The 23595-nt window shown below is 36.7% G+C and overlaps 1 protein-coding gene across 3 annotated transcripts in view; it reads left to right on the plus strand.

Annotated features, from left to right (window-relative positions):
• The window catches only part of LOC150093165 (trypsin-1-like), a 379787-nt gene extending 357581 nt beyond the window's left edge, over positions 1-22206 (plus strand). The window contains exons 1-9 of one of the 3 annotated variants that reach the window (XM_090413721.1): positions 5107-5229; positions 10071-10164; positions 12807-12944; positions 17781-18320; positions 18464-18534; positions 19932-20020; positions 20716-20981; positions 21297-21436; positions 21654-22206. In XM_090413721.1, the coding sequence (XP_090269847.1) occupies positions 10080-10164; positions 12807-12944; positions 17781-18320; positions 18464-18534; positions 19932-20020; positions 20716-20981; positions 21297-21436; positions 21654-21812 (1488 nt within the window). In that variant the 5' untranslated portion in view covers positions 5107-5229; positions 10071-10079 and the 3' untranslated portion in view covers positions 21813-22206. Of the gene's footprint in view, positions 1-5106; positions 5230-10070; positions 10165-12806; positions 12945-17780; positions 18321-18463; positions 18535-19931; positions 20021-20715; positions 20982-21296; positions 21437-21653 lie in introns of those variants that run through there. The other 2 variants (XM_090413724.1, XM_090413723.1) reach the window with 2 other exon arrangements.
• The last annotated feature ends 1389 nt before the right edge of the window (positions 22207-23595 follow it).

Here is a 23595-nt window from a genome sequence, read left to right on the forward strand (position 1 = left end):
CTCCTTTTGAGTGTTTATGCAAAATTCCATTTGGGCTGCACTTTTCCAAATGCAGTGATCAAACAATTTGGGATGACCAGGCTTTCTGTCACGATCAGGGGGCTGCTCGTGCATAGTCACTACAGAACTGCAGCACTCCCAATTTTTCTCGATACATAAATATATTTATTAATTTATTTATATTTGCTTGTAATATTTAATTTCATCATCAACAATCCTATACAATTCTCTTATTTTGTATAAAAATAATAAAAATCCGTCTTGTAGCACTTAGGAGGGCGAAGGACGCTAGCAGCACTGCGTTTACCACAGTGTCATATTGCTACGCGCTCAAGCATATGCACGTCATAGTGAGATGCGAGACTGTCAATCGCGCAGTTCCACTGTTGTTTATATGCAGTTTGCGTCAGTAGTAGTGTTCGTAGTGCTTATCGTGTTTACTCCGTCTCTTTAAATATTTGGACATTACAATTATAGGATTTAATTGTAATGTCCAAAAATTGTAAATCCATTCCTTTAATCACAATTAAAGGAATGGATTTTATTTTTAAGTAATTTTGAATTATACCAAACTGTATAATTTTATCGATAATAAACAATATTTTTTCATGTTTAATTTTTTTTTAATTTTTACCCATAATTTTAATATTTTATCCAAACACGTATACACTGTGCTTACAGTGCGTATGTATATTTCGCAAGTTGCAGCACCCCCACGATTTCAAGCCACGAGCCGGCCCTGCTCACGATTTCTGCAAACCAATCACATTCCTGCCACAGGATAACTCATTCAACACTCCAAAGACTTGATTTCGTTCCTCATCAGTGATCCTTTTAAATGGTAAATATTGTTCGTCTTCTAGGCAATTGTTAATTTCTCCTCTCAAGATGCAACACACACACACACACACACACACACACACACACACACACACACACACACACACACACACACACACACACACACACACACACACACACACACACACACACACACACGCACGCACGCACGCACGCACGCACGCACACGCACACGTCCATTTCTTGAATTATAAAATAGCGAATCAAAATTTTCGTGATTTCTATGCGTCACTTCTTCGTTCACTGGTTCCAGCCTTTAATCCAAATATTTGCACCGAGGATATCACTAAAACTACTCTGAATAGGGATGATCACATTTTTCCCCATTCCAGTTTAAATTTCTGTTCTTTCCAAGCTTTAGGGATTCAATAGAAAGAATGAAGCAGATCACAATTAGCTTTCATCGAAATGTCAGGCTTGCTCTTCTGCCTATACTAAAATTCATCAAGTCATTCAAAACTTCCTTTGAAAGGGACATAAGCGGTAAACTTGATCTGTCCAAATGGCACTCATGTTATACTTACCTGCATAGCATAGAGAGGCAACAGAGGCGAAGGGGATAAATGTTCGATGTTTGGTTTCCGAAGCAGGGTTTCCTGATTATCCAAGTTTCGTGTGCCCACGGTACTAATAGTCATAACCTATAAGTTTGAATTCTTTTGTTTGCAGCCAAACTTCTGTCTACCCCTCCTTTCACCTCTTCTTATAAAGAAAAATAAAATAAAGAAGACAAATTATCTTTTAGATTCTTACTGTTTTCTCTGTTTTCATTTATTTGGAAAACACCCTCCCATTCAAATTCAGATAATTCAATGCACCCTTGGAATTTTTGTGATAAATGTTGGGAGAATTTTGTCCATTCTTGATATCAGAAATTCGTTTGATCCCGATTGCGTTTATTCCATTGTTCTGAAGGTCTGTACTTCATGTTATACTTTCCGCTTCCACTGCTATTTATCCTAGAGTTTGGAAACTGATTTATATCTCATCTGTTTCCAAGACGGGCGAAAAATTGTTATCAAAACTCTGCATCCCAACGCTCTCGCTTCAACCTTTTGGGAATAAATTTAGAAACCCATTAATACACAGCACCTAGAAAGCTCTCGTCTAATCAACGATCGCCAGTCAGCCATCTTTAAACAAATGCCATGGAAACATTCGGAAGAATTAAACTGGTTCATGATTCGATCTGAAACATTTGATGCAGTTTGGTAGAGACATATGAAGTAAGTGACTCCCATTTTATGGTCTCTTTTCTGACTTCTGCAAATATTAAATTGCCACTTTCTCTCTGGTAGCATATTACATGCGATGCTGGGCGGATCTTTATTCTCTAATGCAACTAAAGTTCTACTGCCTTACTTCTGTACATCAGTGACCTTCTCCGCTTGACCCCAATATCCAACTCACGCTATTTGCTAACGTATTTGTTGATGTTGATCCAATACGAATATATTGATTCTCATACTGTGTTTATGGGACTGTCGTCGTAGTTGTTTTTCTTCGTTCATGAGCCCTGAACCTTGAATCTTAACGAACAAGTTAAACTTGATTAATACAACTACCTGCATCGGAGATTAAAAGACACGTTTCTGCATTTATCTCCTTTATAATAAGTTTCAAACGTAATAAAAATTAAATCATCTCGCGACTATGGCACAATTTCGGAACTAAATACAATTGCGAGAAACAAACAGAGCTGAAGCCTTTCCTTGATGCATACTTGTACCGTTTACAGATTTGCACGTATAGTTATTATACAGTAACCGAGATAATTTCCGATGAGTTGGTACTCGCTAATTCAGTAGAAATTATCAAACGCGAATGCCATTAATGAAACTAATATACCGTGTTGTATTGTACATAAATTAATTTTTGCATCAACGGTCTTGCCGGAAAAAAATAATGATACTTATTTTAAAAAACAACCGCACTGCCATCTACATGAAATAAAAGTTTATTTATTTATTTTTTTCATATTTATGCTGAAGCACGCACGTGAAGTTTACCTCGCTGATGCCTACGTAATTGACATGATGAAATAATACAAGTAATTCCAGGAAAAAAAAAAAAAGCCAACTTGAAAGAAGAGGTCGCAACCAAATGACTTTGTAGGTGTTGAGGTTTGTCGCCTTGGTTATTAAAATCTCCATGGTAACAAGGAAAGTCCGTTTCAGGTGTAACACGCACAAAGAAATCAACGGGCCATAGAGAAACGCGGTATTTCTTGTTGGTATTGGCAATCGGTGATCCGTGGCTACGAGGGAACGTTTCAATGTCTGTTCTCTGAAGGTATAGTACGACTAAAGGTGACTGTTACCGGGTACCACGAAACGGATGCTGCAATGCATCGCGAATAGATGTTGTATTCGCAATTAGATATATTACTTTATATATCATCGCACCACACCATCATTGTAACTTGCTATGTCGCAGCACAAAATTTATTTCTTTCATTAACGAGACTGGTTATTACATAAAGAACAAACCATCAAAAGGAAGCTTTTTTCCCCTTTAAACCTAAACGTATTTATGGGACGGTTTAACATGTACGTGTTTTATTATTATTATTATTATTATTATTATTATTATTATTATTATTATTATTATCTCTTTCTCTCTCTCTCTCTCTCTCTCTCTCACACACACACACGCACGCACGCACACACACACACACACACACACACACACACACACACACACACACACACACACACACACACACACACACACACACTGCACCCTCTCCCGCCAATAATAGTATTTTGTCTATAAATTGTGTGTGTGTGCTAGGGCGGGTTTGGCTGAATGCGGCATGAAAAACCCCAATTTCAGGATGAAAATAACCTGGTACATAATATATTGGACTTCTAAAAGCAATCGAGACGACACACAATTCTATATATCAATTGAAAAGAAATGAGATCTTTGCAATGAATAAGTTAAAAATAGCTGAAGATTAATTTGTTGGCATAATGAAGACCTCACTATACAAGAATATAGTTCGCCCACCGTTGTTAGGTCTCTGGTTGGCGTTTTGCCAAGAATAGTCGATTCATGCTGAAGGGGAGAAAGAAATGAAGGACGTCCGAATTGGTCGCCAACACGCGAAATCACGGGCTTTATAGGTAAAATTTTCCAACTGTTATACAAGCAACATAGTTAACTACAATAATCATAAAAGAGAAGTTAATTTTCCGACCGGTAATAATAAACAACTCGTCCCACTATACGGACTGATTACCCTATTATCGGAATGGATTCTCCTTTTTTCTGACATGCGCAGAAGTGTCGAGGGATATCTAATCGGTGGGCGAACTTATACTACAAGAACACAAATGGGTTACAGTCATGAATACGTCCCAGCCATATGCCGGTCTCGAGCCCGAATAAAATTGGGGGATGGGGAAAGCAATGGTGAACTATCCTGTAAAAATCTCACCAGGAATACTTTGTGGGCAAAGCCTACAAAGTGACCTACGGTCGGAAACGACTGAAACGGAAACCAGGATATAGATGGCAGAGTTTCTCTCCAGAAATCCTTGAAAGAAAGAGCAAATTTATCCTCAAAAATAACATTCAAGTAAAAGACTAAACAAGCCGATGAGTTACAGCTCAGTTGCTTATCCAACCAGCTACAGCATCTGATAATACATAGTAACAAAAAAAAAAAAAAACCTGAAGGTATCCGAACATGCTGTCACGTACAAGCAGTAATATAGTCTACCATACTGCCGCTCACAGAAATTTATTAGCGTGCACGTAATATTCTCTCGCATTCTATAAGGTAAAGTTAACATGCTGTTCTTGTCGAGTATTCTTTTTATCATCCGCGCATTTTAATTCAAACCAATGAAAATCGCTTTACCTTTTCCTAACTTTGGTTACTATGGTTTACCACATTTTCAGTATGCGCGTGCATTACTATAATTAACGGAAATAATTTTTATCCTAAAACTCTTTTTGAAACTCATTTCAGCCTCTATTCATTTCCTTGACCTTTGAGACCGTCTGAGAATGTTGCAGGACGAATCACAGACAACGCAAATGTGACCTCATCGTGACAAACTACGTACGTTTCCTGCCCTTTATCTAACCCATCGGGTTATAACCAGAACAGGTTTTTATATTATTGAAGGGTTTTGCCTGAGGCCTGATTGAGGCACCGTCACAAGTTCTGAGAATGCTACGCAAGCTGGAAAGTTCCACTAGTGAAGGGAAAAACGCAAGAGGAAAAGTTTCGTTTGGAGAGATTATAATTTGTAATTGGAGATTATTTGTAATTGTTCGTTAGCGGATGCCACTTCGCTTTTTATAGTGAATTTCGGTGATGGTCCTTCTTTCCACTTAGGATTACGTTGATCACAGGTAGGCATTGGAAGAACGAAAGTGAATGTTGATAAATCGATGACTGTAATTAAAGAACGATCGTAGCTTTGTAACATTTGATGGATTTTCTTTCTCACGGTACCATTTCGATATGTTAAAATGAATTTATATACGGTTTGTATATGTTTGCATTCATATATGTTGTGTATAATTCGATGGTTTTTTGGATTTCATATTAATTGTATTGAATTTGATTTGCTTGTTTAGTTTAATTTTAATATTAACATATTAAATACTTCGAACTGATTCAGTCAATAATAAACATGACCATGGTCAGTTTGAATCTTCAGTAGATTTCTTCTTCTTTAGCTGAGAGGAAATATAAAAAAATATTCAAATAATTATCTTCACGTGCTAGGAAATGCTTTTCTGTCTTTAATATCTGTTGGATATTAAACAAATACCAGCGAAAAATTAATAAAAAGTACTAACGAAAGAAATATACGATCTCGTGAACAGAATTCGTGTCTTTTAAGCAGTGCAAGTTAAGGCAACTCCGATGCTAAAGTGTTCTCATAAGCTCTCTGGTCAATTTTTCGAAATGTTCAAACTTCTTATATTTATTCGCCTATGAAATAAGGATGGGTCTTTAATATTTCCTATTTCTGTGTAACACTTATCGACACGTATCCTAAGGGGATAAGAAAGATTATAGAATTGGAAAACTTGGGGATATTCTTCCTTTTTCTTCAGAAAGTTAAAAATCTTTTAGAATGGATTTTATGTCCGTCACCCACAGTTTTTACAGTGGTTCAACTGACGTCATGTGTGTTTGTTAGGGTTCAGTATCGACGATTACTTAACCATTCTCTTCCAACATTTTCACATATTCATAGTGAGATGCCTTCTGCAAAAAAAAATGGATGCATTGCATTTAATTTTAAGGTAAAATTATCAGGAAGTGTACCTCTTTGTAAACATTAAAACTTGCAAGCATTTTCTTTACAGGTAGATGGGCTTCTACAAGTTTTTATTTTATTTTTTGTTGTTGAATTAATTACTATTCCATTAATGGTCAATGTACACGAGTCTCCAACAGACAAATGAGATGCAAGTCATTTTAGTCAATTGTCAATCCCACCTTCTGATAATGGTAGCCTTTCTCACACAACTATTTAGTTCGAAAAAAAGGAATTCTCACAAATAATCTCATCCATCAGTGATATACTACTACCTGCTGGAGGTTTGTAGGGGCTGATGCCTTTCTTGTCACTAGAGTAATGATCATAATGCATCGCTAGGCTCCCTGATTAGCTGGTACATAATCCCTCGGCCAATTGCTCTGTTATCCCATGTTTGAAGACGAACACTTAGTTATCTTGATTGTCCAAATGACATCCCGCATGGTTCATACTCCAACAACAATCCTCATTCCTTTTTCAGTTTGCTATGCCATTCTAGTCGATGCCAAATGAACAATTCTTTCGTTTTGACATTTCTCGTTTAAGGTTTCCATATCTATTTTACAGCATTCGCTTATGATAGAACGTCAACTTGCTCTATCGAACTTTTATCTTGCATCTTGATTTCCTACATTGCAACTATCAAAAAAGCGAGGTCATCTTCATTCCAGTTTTAAGCGTCCACAACTCCAGTTTTTCTTCCTTATTCTAATTCCATTGACCCAGCTGAAAAAAATGCAGACGTATTTACTGTAAGTAGTTGTTTTCTAATACGAGTTGTACTTATTACTAATCCGAATACTAGATAACTGTATTTACTCTTCTAACACTCCTGAGTATTTCTTCTTATGGTTATATCGCAGAGTTCACCTCTTCTTTCATTAGCTCCGATTATATTTTATGCAAGTTTATCCCCTACAAAAAACGTTTTCTTAATCATCTTCAACCTTGTATGTTCTTAGCATTACTACGCCACCAAGTGGAAGGATGACTTTCTAGATTTTCTTCATCCTCAGCCTGCCCTTGCCATTCTCCCGATCATGTCTCCATTTATTCATTGTCCTCAGACCTCTCTAAAATAATGGAGAATATCCCCAAGCTAAAGGCGCCCCAACTTTACCAGCTGAGGGCTCCTTTAGCTGATCAACAACCCTTATTAGGATTCCACCACTCTAGACCTACAACAGATCTTCCGGCCTACATCAACCATCTCTGAACACGTGACATAGAAAGAATTATTCGAAGTTTGACAAACGATCTTGATATTTCCAGGCATTTTATTTGGCTGCCATAGAAGTCTGTTTAGAGGCTTCTCTGTTCATTGCATGTCATATTTGACGACTCTACCAATGTTAGTGTCGGATTGTTCTGTCTCTTTCTCTGAATGATAGCATCTTTTTCTCCTGCTCATTCGGCAAACCTGGCAGTGATCAGGCTTTCCGAGCTTCAGAATCTTGTAACATTAATTACTTGACACAGCTTTTCATTTTCTTCTGGCAAAAAAAATGCCTCAGTTTGCCTCTACTCCCACCGATTTCTGATAATATCCAGATTCTCAGACATGAGTGGTAGGTCTGATCATTTAGGTGCGAGTTCTTTCAGGTTAGGAATAATGGTGGTCATTTAAATGCAGCTAAACTAAAATGGCCACCAATATTCCTAACTCTCCGCTAAACTTATAATAACGCAAGAAACTGGTCAACCTGTATTCACCGGAAACTACCAAAACTGCTTATACTCTACCAATCTCATTTAGTACTCATAAAATATTCTCTAAGTTCCCTATGAATTACAACATCCAGACAGTGGAGAACACTCTGCATTCTTGCTGGCGATCTTACGTTAGAGAGGTTCTAAAATAGTGCTTCCATCTTGAATGAGATTAATATTAAAATGTACATGTTCTTCACGCATTTATCTTCTTGCTTTCAGACATGTTTACTCCAGCATAAGGAAAAAAAAAATACTTAGGGAATTTCTATGACACGTGCTTTACGTCATGACTACTACCCGAGGCAACTGAGATGAGGCCAACTGCTCTCAGTGTCCAAAAAAGGAAATGGTGAAGTTACTTCACATGCAAACTTTCTTTTTTGAGTGTACTAGAATAAAATATGGAAGAAACGACAAAAGAAAATGTTCTTCTGAAGTACAATTTAAATCAAAGTATTCGTTGGTATGCCGAGCATAATTAGAGTTACTTCAATTAGGAAAAGAGAAGTACAGGGTGGCCATAAATTAACTTTCCCTATTTGGAGGTATGTGTAGCTAAAACTAATACACGGAATGAGACCACATTTTATGTTGATACTTTCGAAGGCATGGGGAGATGAATTCCGCGAAAAAAATATTTAGTACCAAAAGTCTCCGACTGAGACCAGTAGACTCAGGTAAAAAAAAAAATGCAAATTTTACTGTGCGTATTACCCCTACAGGTCCTGTAACCTGCTCCATTATTACAGGAGAGAGATTTATCGACGAATGCTGGAAAATTTTGTCATTCCTGCATTCCAGCAAAAACAATGTTCGGACTCCATAATTTTTATGCAGGATGGAGAACAACCACACATGAACGTTCAGTGTACATCGCCTTTTATGGCAGCATTTCAGTAATGAGAGGATTATCAGTCGGCATGCCGTCGGAAAGATTATCAGTTTCTGACGGCATGGTCCGCCTCGATTCCCGAACGTCTTGAAAAAAAAACATCAAACGGGCTGTTATGAACATCCAATCCGACTCCTTACGCTCAGCTGTAGAGCACGTCGCACACCGGATGCAGTTTGTTGTACACAAGAAAGGTTAGCACATCGAAAATCGTGTATGTGGTCCAGGGGACCCTGATTCTGATGGATAAAATATTATTTCCTGCGAGTTCAATCACCATATTTATTTCTGCGTCTCTCGCAAGTTGTTGTTTTAGTTTAATTATTATTATTATTATTATTATCATTGTAAACGCGCCACATATCCCGCTGGAATGGGTGACGCGGCTGTCGCTTTCACCGTCGAAATGTTATTATTCCGTTTTATCTGCCTTTAATGTAATTATCCGCTTGTTTTCGACTGCGCCAGCGCCAAAATTTCCCCTATCGGCGAGTTTAGGTACTATTTACCCCCTCCCAGCGGAAATCATCTCCCATGCCTTCAAAAGTCTAAATATAAAATTTGGTCTCATTCCGTTTATTGGTTTTAGCTACAGATGCCTCCAAAGAGGGAAAGTTATTTAATGACCACCCTGTATTTCCCACTTTTATCCTGTTGGAACAAAGCAATAATATTTGACGACCATCACCCTGTTTCAAAGGTTTTAATGAGATCCATCTCAGTCCTAAAAATATTCTTCGCTGCTCATCAAAACCGCAAGACAGTTTTCTGTAGTGCATCTATGTGTTACATGCTTATCATCTTTGGATAAAAATTCTGTTTTTTTAAGTTCATTGTGTAATAAAATAAACATGAGAAATGAATTAAAATTCCTGTTCATGTCCTCTTTTTCCCTTCGCCCATCCCCAAGGGGATTTGACGTCACTCAATCTCATAAGTGGATTATAATATGATTCACTCTGAATTTAAAACTGAAAAGCGTAAATAAAAACTTAAATATTGTAAAAATGTAATAAGAAATAGTAAACTGCCATAAATTATTTTCTTTATAAAATTACGATAATTTATATAAATTAGTAAACATTTTAAAATAGTTTACGAATTTGAATAAATTATTACACCGAGGGATAGTTATAGTTTTGGCAGATTTTGGTATAAGTTTCCTGTTAAGTATACATATAAAATATTCAAAGCAAATTATAAATTATAATTTAATTATAAAATTATCATTTATAATTTAATATATTTTATTATGTTTACCATGACATAAAGATATAATTTTCTTCTTTTTTTTTTTTTTTTTTTTTAATTAGACTACGGGGATGATTCCAAGGCTTTGGATCATTTTGTGTGCTTTTCTTTTAGCTGCAATCTCCGCAGATGAACTAGTTAGAGTTAAACGACAAGGTAAATACAAATATTGATATTCATATTCAGTTATCTTCGTATTGATATTAATATTTACATCCATTTAAGGGATTAACTAAATCTGTTACTCTCTTTTTATAACACGGTGACATCTGAGTTGAATAAATGGGATACAACTGGATTTTGCGAATCTTTTGACAGGATGCCTCATGAAATTCTGAAGAATGATTGCAGGAGATGGGATTAGATATGAAGTTGGTGACATGTATAAGAGGGTGGTGGATGGAGAAATACCAGACGGTACGAATTTATTCAGGTGCAATGTCATGTAGAATGCCCGTGACTAGGGGTGTGCCTCAGGGCTCTGTGCATGGTCACAGCTATTTAATTTGTTCATTAATTGTATAGGAAAGGATCTTAGGGGAAATGTTCAGTTGTTTGCAGATGATGTGAAATGCAGTATCGCAATAGTCAATGAAGATGTTGAAATTTTACAGAATGATTTAAAGAAACTGGCAATGTGGACAAAGAAGAATCAGTTTAATGTGGTAAAGTGTAAGGTTATGAATTTTGAAGGGGAAAGATTGCCAGCTGTTTAATCTTTTGATGGAACTATACTCCAGGAAAATGATGAAGCCAGGGATTTGGAGGTGTTGGTAGATAGAAAGGTGAAAATTAGAAAACATATGGCAAAAGCTGCTTAAAACGGCTCATGAGATTACCTGCTTATCAAAGAACACCTTGATATGCAGAGATAAGAATGTTATTAATCCTCTTTAGATGATAAGGCTTCATCTGGATCGTTGTGTACAGATCTGGTCGCTTGGGTTTCTTGGAGATGTGGACGAGGTGAAAGAATCCAGAGGCGAGTGACAAGATAGTGTAGATCTGTGTGATAAGATTTGTGGATTACACAGAGGCTGGTTGATAGGCTGATAAGAAGGAGAAGTTATAGAGTATATAAGTTTCTTAGGAAGGATTGTTGATACAGAGGAAATTTTTAGTACATGGCAAGTGTGGGTCATCAATTTAAATTAAGTAAGATCATAAGAAGTAGATTTTTTGCTTGGAGATTGCGGTGAATGAGGAATGATTAGTGTAGGTCTTCCGCGACTAGTCTGTTGACTCCATAAAGATACCCGTGTAATAATAATAATAATAATAATAATAATAATAATAATAATAATAATAATAATAATAATAATAATAATAATAATAATAATATAAACTGGTGTTGTTATGAGAGAATATTTTAAAAAAAAAGAGTAAAGGCAATTTGTCAAAATGCGTGCTCAGCTAAAGTGGCGCACTTAAGATTTAATCTTGGGTGTGTGTGGGGGGGGTCGAGTTGAGTAGACGATTTCAGAATAGACACTACTCATTGCATACGACCTATGACTGAGCCTCTGCAATGATCGCCAATACATGATACCCTCGATCTCGAGACTCTAGCCCGGCTCGGACAAACGAAGTAGGGCTCGGTCCGCCCGAGCACTTCTTCGTTCGCCTTGCGTTCACAACGGCCATGATTCCCGAGAGCCAGATTGTATTCCCACCTTATGTGACAGCTAATTCATAAGTAGTATAGAAATAGAAGACACGACACAACATAAATAAAAATAATAATAATTTTAATTAAGAATAGTACTGGAAGTGGGTAACGACAGGATCATGCGAATGAAATTGGGTCTTGGAGAAGAGCAAGTGGTCGTCTTATGTGTATACGCTCCGCAAGTTGGCTGTACAGCAGAGGAGAAAGATGAGGTCTGGAACGTGTTAGATCAAGAAATGAGGGTACTGGAAGAAAACGAGATGGTGATTGTCTGAGGAGACTTGAACAGACACATAGGGAGAGCTGCCGAAGAAGAGATGGCGGGAGCTGGTGGAAGAGCACTTGAGGATGAAGAACTTGGATGTGGTGACAGCCCAAAACAGGAGGATGTGGAGGAGACTCATCATTAACAGCGACCACACTTAGTGACAAGCTGCAGAAGAAAAAGAAGACGAATCAGGAATGGAAAATTTTCTAGTGTTTTTTCCCTTCTTTTTTGGGTGGGGAGCCCAGTCCCCCTTGACCCCCCCTGGGTATGCCAATGCTCTGCTATTTAGCCCCAATAGTTTCAACATGTCTTCCCAGTTATCAGTGATTGCTAAAATTAGACTACTTTTCTTGAAATAATATTTTTCATTTAGTTATTCATTTTTATAAAATTATATCAAGAATAAATAATTAGTAGAACAGTTTACATTAATCTTAATGGATAGAAAACTCGGCCAACAAGATAATTGTTCTCTCGCTCTAACTGACTGGGGGTTAATATCGCAAGCAATGATCTTCATTCGACAAACCATAGAACATTCAAGCCTATGGATTGCCCATAATCAGCACCTCACTTCAGGGGAATGAGCATAATCTTGGCCACTTCAGTACTACTAAAAACAGACCTGTCTTATTTCTTTCAAGAAAGATATAACTCCCACTTGCTATTATATATCTGATATTTTTTGATAATTCAAAAATCTTTCAAAAAATATCAGATATATATGGTTTGTATACTTGTTGAGAAAATAAATATAATTAGCTTGTTCATTTTAAATACTGCATTATCCCTTTGTTTGTTTTATGACAAATATCCCATTCATTTGCTTCATTATAATTCTCTCTAAATTCCTAATTGCAGTACGAAACCCCCTCAGTTCACCTGAGTCTCCCTGTTGTTCTGGATGGAAATGGAAAATGAAAAGAAATCTGCCTCCAGGGCACGCGAAGAAATTGGGTGGATATGGTCCACCCGGTCTTGAAGGTCATTTACCACCAGGTCAGGATAACAAGGAACTCAGCTGTTTATTTACTTTTTTTTTTTTCATTTTAGTTTTGACTCTCGCCTTTTAAGTGTGATTTCTGTTATTACAAATAACCTACATCATTCAAAAGTTTACCTCCGCCGATTCTGTTGTATGCAATTAGTAATAGATATCCATATTTGAAGTAGATAAAGCCATCAAAACCTGAAAAGCCAGAAATCCACAAATATGGAGGTATCAAAGTTTTACAATGGCATCATTGCATGATTGAGAAATCTCGGTCAGAAATTCGAATTCCGAATGACTGGAACAGCGCTCTTGTAGTTCCCAATCCATAAAAAGGGAAATAAAACTGAATGTGAGAATTACAGAGGAATTTCTACTACTGAGTGCAAGTAGTAGAAACGGCTAAGTATTGTGGAAGGGAAGCTTGGGGAAGAGCAAGCTGGATTCAAGTCAAATAGAGGTTGTCAGGCTTATATTTTCACGTTACAACAAATAGTCGAGAAAGCATGGGAATATAACAAAGATCTGTATTTAAGTTTTGTCGATTTGGAAAAGGCATATGACAAGGTGCCAAGAGAGAAGCTATTCAATACGCTGCAGTTATATGGTGTCAATGGGGCATTATATCAAGCAATACTTAGTCTGTATTTGGGTTGTAAGTCGGCAGTTAGAATTGAAGGATGTACAGGAAGATGGTTTAATGTTAAATCTGGTGTGAGACAAGGATGTACATTATCCTCTGTTATTCATTATCTATGTGGATCACATTATGAAGGAAAGTGGTATTAAACATGATATCAGAATTGGAGATGTTAATGTCAGCTCTTTGCTTTATGCGGACGATGTTATACTTCTAAATAAATCCGCTACAAGTTTGCAAGATTCTTTGACTAAATTGAATAACTGTTGTAATAGATATGGTATGAAGGTCAGCAATAAAAAGACAAAGACAATGAAAATAGGCAGAATCATTGAAAACGTCAACTGTGTTTTGAATGGGGAACCTGTGGAACAAGTAAAACATTTCAGCTACTTAGGCACGATTTTTACTGAAGATGGTAAATTAAATATAGAAATAGACAACAGAATCAAAAAAGCTGGTATGGTGGGAAGTCAATTGAATAAATTCATATGGAATAAGAGAGAAATTAGTCGGAACACTAAATTAGCTGTATAAAGACTGTGTTCAAACCAGTTTTAACTTATGGATCTGAGAGCTGGATCAGAAGTAAATCACTTGACCAAAGACTAGAGACTGCAGATATGAGAGTCCTGAGAAAGATCAGAGGCGTGAACAGATGGCATCAATGGCAATATCATATTAAAAACGAGGATATTAGGAAAGAACGTGACATTGTTAGCATCCAGAAATGTCTTAGCAGAGCTAATCTCATGTGGGTGTGACCACTTAAACAGAATGGTAGAGGAAAGATTAACTAAAGAAGTGTTCTTTGCCAGGATGGTAGAAAAAAGACCCAAAGAAAGACCAAGATATGGATGGATTGATACAGTAAAAAGTGCCTTAGAAGACAGAAATATAAGATTTGATAATGTTGGAGTCGTGACAGATAACAGAGTAATTTGGAGGCAAATTGTTGATCGAAAGTTAGTAATAGTGTTATTTTATCATGTAATACTATCATACTATCCTGTTCACCTATTAAGGATACATGTCAGAAATTTGATGATGATGATTTTGTTCTATATTATTTTTATGGAAGATGCTAAACTCCTCTTCACTCGTATACTTTTTAGACATTACATTCTTCAACGTCAGAAGTTTGATATGACATAACGAGATTTAGTTTTCTGATAGAAAAGAAGCGTCCCTTACAAATGTTACGGTTGATGCTTATGTAGATGCATAAGATATCGTATGATAGCTTAACAAATTCTTTAGAAAAATCCGATATTATCATAGTCTATTCATTCCCTTTATCCACTTGGCCGTAACATTATCATAAAATATGAGCAAATTGCTAGAACATGACCTCCCTTTAGTAAACTTCCAGAGTATAACATGTTTGTCTACCCATTTCTGTATGCGCGTTCTTACCAAGTTCTCTAAAATCTTCATTACCACATCAGAGATACTGATAGGTCGGTAGATAGACACATCAGTTTTTGCACCACCCTTGTACAGTGGAACTATCATCCATTCCTTCCATTCTTGTGGTGTCATTCCTGAGCCGAGACTCAAGTTACACCAATGTGTGAAAGGCCTAGCCAATTCAGCTAAACATTCCCTTAGCAAACGGGCTGATATTCCATCTGTCCCTATTGACAAATTCTTATCCCGGTTATGCAGCAGCTCTTCAACCTCATTTTCATGGACCTCTGTCTCTTCATCCAACGTAGCAGTAGCTCCATGCACCATACCACATACACCTGGTTGATATATCTTAGCAAAGTGAGCACTCGTTAACTGAACAATCTCCTTAGCTTCCGACACTCGGGTACCATCTGCATTCAATAAAGTTATTCTTCCATATTCATTCTTTCATTTTCTTGCGGCTTAAGGATAAAATTCTTTTGGATTGCCTTTAGCTTGAATGGTCAATTTCTTTGCATACTCCCTTTTTGCTTTCCTCACAATACTGGTTACTTTTCTGGCCTGAACTTTATATATTTTATAACACCTTTCACGATATTCTTTCCACATCATCTTCTTCTTGTCGATCTCTTGCTTAATAAGGTTGCACATCCATTTCACTCCCAACCTATTTATTCTTCGAACACTACGGATACATTCAGATACCGCCTCATTTAAGCACTTTTTCAAAGATTTCCACGAATTGCAGACATTTTTCCCATTCGGTAACTGATACCATGGGACCAAAGATAGCATTCTCCTAAGCTGATCATTATTTCCTGCTTTGTAGTTCAGCATGTAACATGCTTTAACTCCAATACAATTAGATATTTCCCAAGAAAGCACAGCATGATCACTGTCACCAATTGGTGGTAAAATAGCCATATTCTTGACTAAGGCCCCTTCTGATGCTATGAGTAAATCTAACACTCTTTGACCTCGAGTTCCTTCTTTCACATGCTGCTTGAGAAAGTTATCTCGCAACAAATCAATAAATTCCTCTTTTTTCTTATCACGAGATTTCTCTTCTACCCAATCAATGTTTGGAAAATTAAAGCCACCCATAATGATTATTCGCTTGATACTCACAAGGCTAAATTGTCGATGCATTTCTCCGTCATCTGCAACAGAGCTGTCTGTAGCAACACTCCACCATATATTTCATTCTGTTAACCTCCACTTCACACCAGATAGACTCAAATTCACCGCTACAAGGGACATTGTTACCATCATTGTTTTCTTGTGTTTCTATCCTAACTGGACTTAAGTCATCTGATATCATTAGTACTACTCCGCCCCCCCTCCTCTCCTATCTCTTCTATCATTCCTAAAAATAGTATACCCATTACACTCGATCCCACTTACCATATCTGATTCTGATAGCCAGGTTTCACTAATGCCAACAATGTTAGGCTACATCGTATTCAAAAAAGCAACGAACTCGACCCCTTTGTTTCTAATGCTCCTGGCATTTGTGTATAGACATACTAAATTACCGCGTAGCCTATTCTGATAATTAGATGTGCAGTCTATTTGCTCTTGTTCTATAATTTTGTCTTTCTCCTCCCCCAGACATACTTAAAAGATCCGCACTCAAAGTATATTTTTCCACTCCTTCGCCACATACATAACCATGTTCAAAGGCATTCATATCTTTATCTCGTTTGCATACCATAGCTGAACTTTCACACACATTTTTCCAATTCCTCCCTTGATGATCTAGTTTCCCTGACTCTCTCTGCATTAGGTTTCTTACCAAGAAGCAATTATGCACCACATTATATGACATTTTGACCTTCTGGAGACAATGTTGGACAATACTAAAAATTAGAGTTTAAGTATGCAAGTGAATCGACTGTTCAAAATGAAAGAACGTTGTTACTACAACGTTCTTCATTTTACATTAATGTGACTAAATCATCATGATGTGTATGTCAGTGTTTGACGCTTAAAGCAATGCGAAACAGGGTACTTTAGATCTTTAATACTCTGGTGCTTTAAATAGGTGGAAGGATAAGAAGAAAGAAGAAACGTTAAATCTGAATACGTATCGAGTGCATGCTTAATAATAAAAAAAAAATTGTTCCAAAGAACGATAAAGGAAGAACTAGACAACTGCTTCTGAGTTAGGGTTAAACTGCAAATGCATGATTGTAGTGGTTCGGCTAAAACGACTAAGATTATTAAGGCTGTATTATATCTATTAATTGCTTATGTTCTTGTGGTCGGTTGTCCTTTTCTGGAATTGAAAGAAAGCCGAGTTTTAGAGAGAAAAATTCTGCGTTACAGTAAATGACCTTCAATTTAAAAAAACCCTTTTAATGGTTCCTTGTGTTCTGTATGAGATTAGAACCGACTGGCACACTGATCAATTTGCCGTCTTGTAGAATTCTTGCAGTTTCCATATGTCGAGGAAACTGCAAGAATTCTTCATGCCACCTCTGAAGATCGCCATTCAAGGAATTCCTCTGTGAAAAGGAATGTAGTGAATATCACGATAGTACGATTTAGAATAACCTTCGAAAGTCCTGATCAAATATCCCAAGCAAAGAAAATGTTAATATAGGAAATCTCGTTAAACCTCTAAGATAAAAGGCTTAACTTCACCGCTAATGCGATGTATTAGGCATAGAATTTCTTCCGCTAACTTCGTAGTTAAAATACAAATACTAGGACCAATTTAAAAACCTTTATTTGTGTGTTTTTTTGTGAATTGAATTATATTCTTGTTTTGTTTTATTTTCTTATTTAGGATGGAAACGCAATGGAGGGCGTGTGCCTCCAGGACAAGCTAAGAAGCAAGGCCAAGGTCAGGGAGATAGTTTTGTACCTCCAGGTCAGGCCAAGAAGCAAGGAAACAAACCTCCAGAAGAAACCACAACTCTCGAATCGGAACCGGATTGGGAAGTGGAATGGGAAGGAAACGAGGAAACTGCTGAAAGAATCCTTACGGATTATCTCAATCGTGGTGCAGAAGATCTGGAGCTACCATCTGGCAGATCTTCGTTATTTATTTCTGGAGATCCCTCCGAGAGATTTCAACGTTGCAGATCTCTTTCAAACCGACCAGGGCGGTGCGCTTTTGTACAGAACTGCATGTTACGTGCCTTCGTGAACAACTACAACACTTTCAGCAGATACATGTGTGTGATCAACGAGAGGTATATCGGGGTCTGCTGTCCTGACACTTACTCCTCTGCGAACTCCAGATTCACGCCGAGACCTCGACCACCTCCAGTTACTCGGCCACCGACTGCTCCCACTCCAATTAAAAGTGGTGCACTGGCTGACGGTAAGCTAATACAGCTCGTTCTTTAGTTATTAATACTCTGTATAGAAACTAACAAAAAGTATTCGACTTTTTCTTAATATTCTTTATTCGGACCAAAATTTTCTGAATTGTGCATGAGGTTTTTTTTTCTTCTCATCATGCAGGATGTGGACGAAATTACAAAACGAAGATCGTCGGTGGAACTATAGCGGATCCAAGGGAATGGATATGGATGGTAAGCATCTCTTTTCATTGTTTTCATCCTTAAAATAAGTACTTTTTGAATAACTGGAAAGAACGGAGGGAGAAATTGATTAAATCATGATCATTATGAGGGGAGGAAAACACGAAAAAATGGAGAACGCTAGAGAGAGTCCGTGGGAGAGAAAGAAGAATGATTTTCATTGGTCGATGGTGTGAGATCATCATCCTACGTAAGTAACTTATTGTGAAGTAATGTTCACAGGTTCCAACATCGTTCTGTCTTGGTTTCTCCATAACTGCAGATCCCGAAGATGCCAACTTTCTTTATTCTGAGTCAATTTCCTCCATTTCTCCTGTTGACTTTGATATAAGATGCTCCCATCTCCTATGTGGCTTTTCAGAATTTGCTATTGATGTGTCCAGGATACATGCTGTTATTCTCGAAGCCCATCCATTGTTTTTCATGCGTGCTATGTGTTCTGCCCAACTTTTTATTATTATTTTAGATAATCCTGATTTTCTAGCTTATTTCAGTGTGTTATGTGATGTTTCTTACTTATATTACAAGTTTTTTCTCTTGTCCATGATTGCCTAACCACTTGCGCCAACTAGAGTACTAATGTATTGGTTCCTTTCATAAGTGGGATGATCCTAAAATACACACGTTAACGAAAGACCGAACTCTTTTATCCCTGACTTTAGGAAATCGGTAGGCAGTCAGTCCTCACGCATCACCAATATCAGTAATTGAGTTCACTTTTACTGATGCTTTTTAGACGAGGAAAGCATGGGAGGAAATTGCTGGCACTTCGTGTTTCTAACCGTAACTGGTGTTGCTGTGTTCAGTAGTGTGAATTCTGTAGTCCATTTTTCTGATTGCTGGATTACGAAACTAGAGTTTTATGAGAAAAAAAAACTACTGTCCTCCCAAAAAGAAAACTGTCTTGCGAACAGACTGAAAAAAGTTATTAAAAATTACTATACTTGGCAAGTAGAGTAGAGCGTATAAGTCTTTCTTCTTGCCATCTAGTGTCATGGGAGTGACCAAGTATACACTCTCCTCCCCCCATGTCAAGATGTGAAAGAAAAAGACAACTTTGCTTTGAGCATGTTGTAGATATCATAGCCTTGAGATTTCTTGCTTGCTTTATGTGAATCTCGTTCGCAGAGAGTGGTAAACCCCTGATATCTTAGTGCTAGTTCCATAGTATGGTTAAGAAAGACCAATAACTTACCAATCTTGTAGGATGTAGGTCTAAAGGGCATGTTGTTGCATGGGTTATTATACACAATTATTCTATATATTAGTAATACACAGTTTGAGTTATGTGCATGTTAATCCTGTGTTTTTAATTCTTTCTTACTTAATAATCACACGTATAGTTAATATCAAAAATTAAATAATTTATTTATTTTTCCTCTTTGCAGGCTGCTCTACTTAGAAATACCAGACAGTTTTGTGGAGGGGTACTAATCAGTGAATATCACGTGCTCACAGCTGCACACTGCGTTGTTGGGTATGTACTGTTTGTTTTTGATTATTACCTGGATTCAATTTCCATCATTTATTTATTTATTTATTTATTTATTACTTAAAAGGATAGCCCGACAAGTTTTCCCAAGACGTATTCAGGTACATATAAAACCATTAATATGTGCTTATTTCACTACTAGAGGGAGCTGTTGTCAGTCAGTGGTATGTAAAGGCAGTTCAGTATTCAATAATACAGACAATTTCCTTAACTTTTGATAAACACAAATATGGAATATTTTTTGTGTAGTCTTGTGAATATCTGAAAACAAACTACTGGGGGGTCGAGAAAGATGAGCAACATGGAAAGGCTTTTGGGAATAATTTAGATAACAAAAATTATCTCGATTATGAAAAAAGCGGATTACTGTTTCATTTTATGAAACAGTAACCCGCTTTTATGTATTTATGAAAGCTATATGATTAGTTAATTGTTACATTTTTATAATAGTTAGAAACATACGAAAATCCCTAAAATAAAATGAATAACTTTCAAATATAAATGATAATTCATACAACAGAGGACAATGCATTTTGTCATAGACCTAGTATCTGCGATGCACGCACTTTAGGACTTAATTCCTAGTAACCCAACTGTTCACATGTCATTGAGTTCAATTCTGAATTTATCAATGAGGATGGTGCTCTGCATGGCCGTCATTTTCCATTCTTCCATTTCAGGTACTCGTCCGGAGATTTCACCGTTCGTCTTGGAGAGTACGATTTCAGTACCGACTCAGACGGAGGTCCTCAGGATTTCGACGTCGCCGAAGTTCGTTCCCACGCCCAGTTCGACAGATACACCAACCGCAATGACATCGCCGTGTTGAAACTTTCAAGGGCCGCTTATTTCAACGAAAACGTGCGTCCCATCTGTCTGCCATTGCCAAACTACGATTACTTCGGAGAGATGGCCACCGTTGCCGGATGGGGAACGCTGTCTTTTGGTAAGATTATGAAAAGCGTAGTCTAAATGGTAGAAAATGTACTTCTTTTAAGATCTAGTAAGTGTGACAAATTACAATTAGATCCCCATCCTGAATCTCTCTCTCTCTCTCTCTCTCTCTCTATATATATATATATATATATATCACTCACCTTGTTCTATACGGTTATTAAGAATAAGATCATAACATAAAAATATTTTTACAAAATCTGACAGCGTATTCTTGATAATCTGATCTGTGTTGTTTTAATACTAATCAAAATTTATTATTAAAATCCGCTGTTATTGTACTGTCCATTTTTCTCTTCTGTTACAGGAGGCCGTTCGAGCCAAGTCCTTCGCCAAATCAATGTTCCCGTATGGAACAATACAGATTGTGACAGAACTTTTGCTCAGAACATAATTGATGATTTCATGTGTGCTGGTTACACCGATGGCAAATCAGATTCCTGTCAGGTGAGAGTTCTCTTGATGAATTTCTTTAAAACGGATGTCACATCAATCGAGTTGTTCCATCACAAAACAATTCTGGTTGGAGTGTTTAAATGTATTGATTCTACTGCGACGTATTTCGTTTCCTGACATTATTAAAACTAATATTATTTGTAGCACTTATTGGATCGATGATGTTCGTTGAGTTTTTATTGTGATCTAATTTTTTCCTTTTTTGCAGGGAGATTCCGGAGGTCCTCTGATGGTCGAGAATCTGAACGGTCGTTGGTCAGTGATTGGCGTCGTATCTTGGGGATTGAGATGCGCCGAACCGGGATATCCAGGCGTATACACTAGAGTGTCGCGTTTCATCGATTGGATTAAAGAGAATTCGGTGTAATAGATTGGGATTGATTGCTCCAATGAATTCTTTAGTTGAGGAGCCATTTACAAAAAAGGAATATACCATTTGGATCGGTGAGAAGTAACCCACAACCTTCCGAGATTCGCTAACATGTCCGACTGACCTCTGAAGACAGCATCGAAAACTAATCGTGAATTTATTAAATATCAGAGTGATTTAATATTAGTAAAAAAATGAAATAAAAACTACAAACCGAATTTCTTTCGTTCTTCAGGCACTTCAGTAAATTTGGTCGTAGTCATGTGAGATGTCTGGAAAATAGAATTTTTTCGAGTGTTAACTATATAAATAAAGAAACATCAACGTTTTTTTAGGAATACTAATGGTGTAATGAATTGTTGCTTACGATGCATAACATGTTCTGTTTGTTTTAAGAACATCTTTGGAACAAAGGAAATCGATTGGGCTACAATAAATGTTTTATACTTTTAACAATTTCATGAAAAAATAATCGAGTCCAACTTATTCCTGTAATACAGCACTTAAAAAGAACACTTAAAAACATTGGAAACCAGAGATGCGATGTGTGGTTATTGGAAAAGGCTGTATGCACATGCACATAATATTAACGATGTATTGGACTTATTTTAAACAATTATGTAAAGCTTGCAGGGTAATAAATACAAATACTGGCTTATTTCTAATGAATAAAGTAAAAAACCGAGATGGCTTCTGGAAATGGCGTTTGCATCCACATAGCTACACCGAAGAAAGAGCGTTCTAAGTTCAATTTTGGTAGCCGACTAGAGGAACTTATTCATAGCCTTTCTTGGGGAATAAAACGCTAATACCTTTTATTCCCAAAGAATAAGAGATTTATTCATAAGTCGAGTTTATGTGCTTTTATTTCTTATGTATTTTATTGGAAATACATCGAGATTATGGAAGTTGATGAAGCAGCAGTAATTCGAACTACCGTACAATAAATTTCGAACAGTTTTAACTGGAAAGCAAGAATTTATGCTTGGCATCGTGAGAAGAATGTTTCTAGTAAACTATTATTCTATCCATAAGCGACTTTATTTTTTATTTTTATTTTATTTTTTTTTTACCGTTTACTTTCTAAGATAGCTCACAAAGATGAAAGGGTATTCTAGACAGTTTTGAGATGGTTTTAAAGAATGAATCATCCAATGTGATTGATTTTCAGATGAATGGGCTAATTTCAAATGATGATGCTGATGGGAAAATGAAAATTTATTAAATCTAAAAGGATTAATGGAAAAAGTGAAAAAAGAATTTGAAAACTTTTAAAGAGCGCTAATTGGAACGATGGCATTTGGATTAAGTTTTATTCAATAAATATATACTTTTCAAACAATTATATTTTCAGTTAAAATCACATATTATTGCTTAAAGAGAAAAAAAAACAAGATGAATGATCAAATCAATGAAATAATGATTTTAATAAGATAGACGAAACTGGCTTGGGGCTAGTATTGACTAAATGGTGATGATGCAAGCCAGCACAACTTTGTAAACTGGCTGATGCGATAAATCAGAATATCAGGAAGTTTTGCATTAGTTTTAAGTAGCCTAATGACTCAAAAAAGGCAAAACAAAAAAAGGAACATTATAAATTCTATTTGAAAGACGTATTGCGGCCAAGGCAAGTGGGATCATTAACAACATAATTACACAAGAAATCATCATTTTCCATCTACATTCATGCAGTACCGGATATTACTTACAATCAAAACAGCTCTAGTAAACTAAACGTTATTTTAATAAATGAAAAAGAATCTGACAAAATTCATAA

The sequence above is a fragment of the Typopeltis vanoorti genome, chromosome 24 (genome assembly GCF_054136105.1).
Source record: "Typopeltis vanoorti isolate ZY-2024b chromosome 24, IOZ_Tvanoo_1.0, whole genome shotgun sequence".
In the NCBI taxonomy this organism is placed as follows: domain Eukaryota; kingdom Metazoa; phylum Arthropoda; class Arachnida; order Uropygi; family Thelyphonidae; genus Typopeltis; species Typopeltis vanoorti.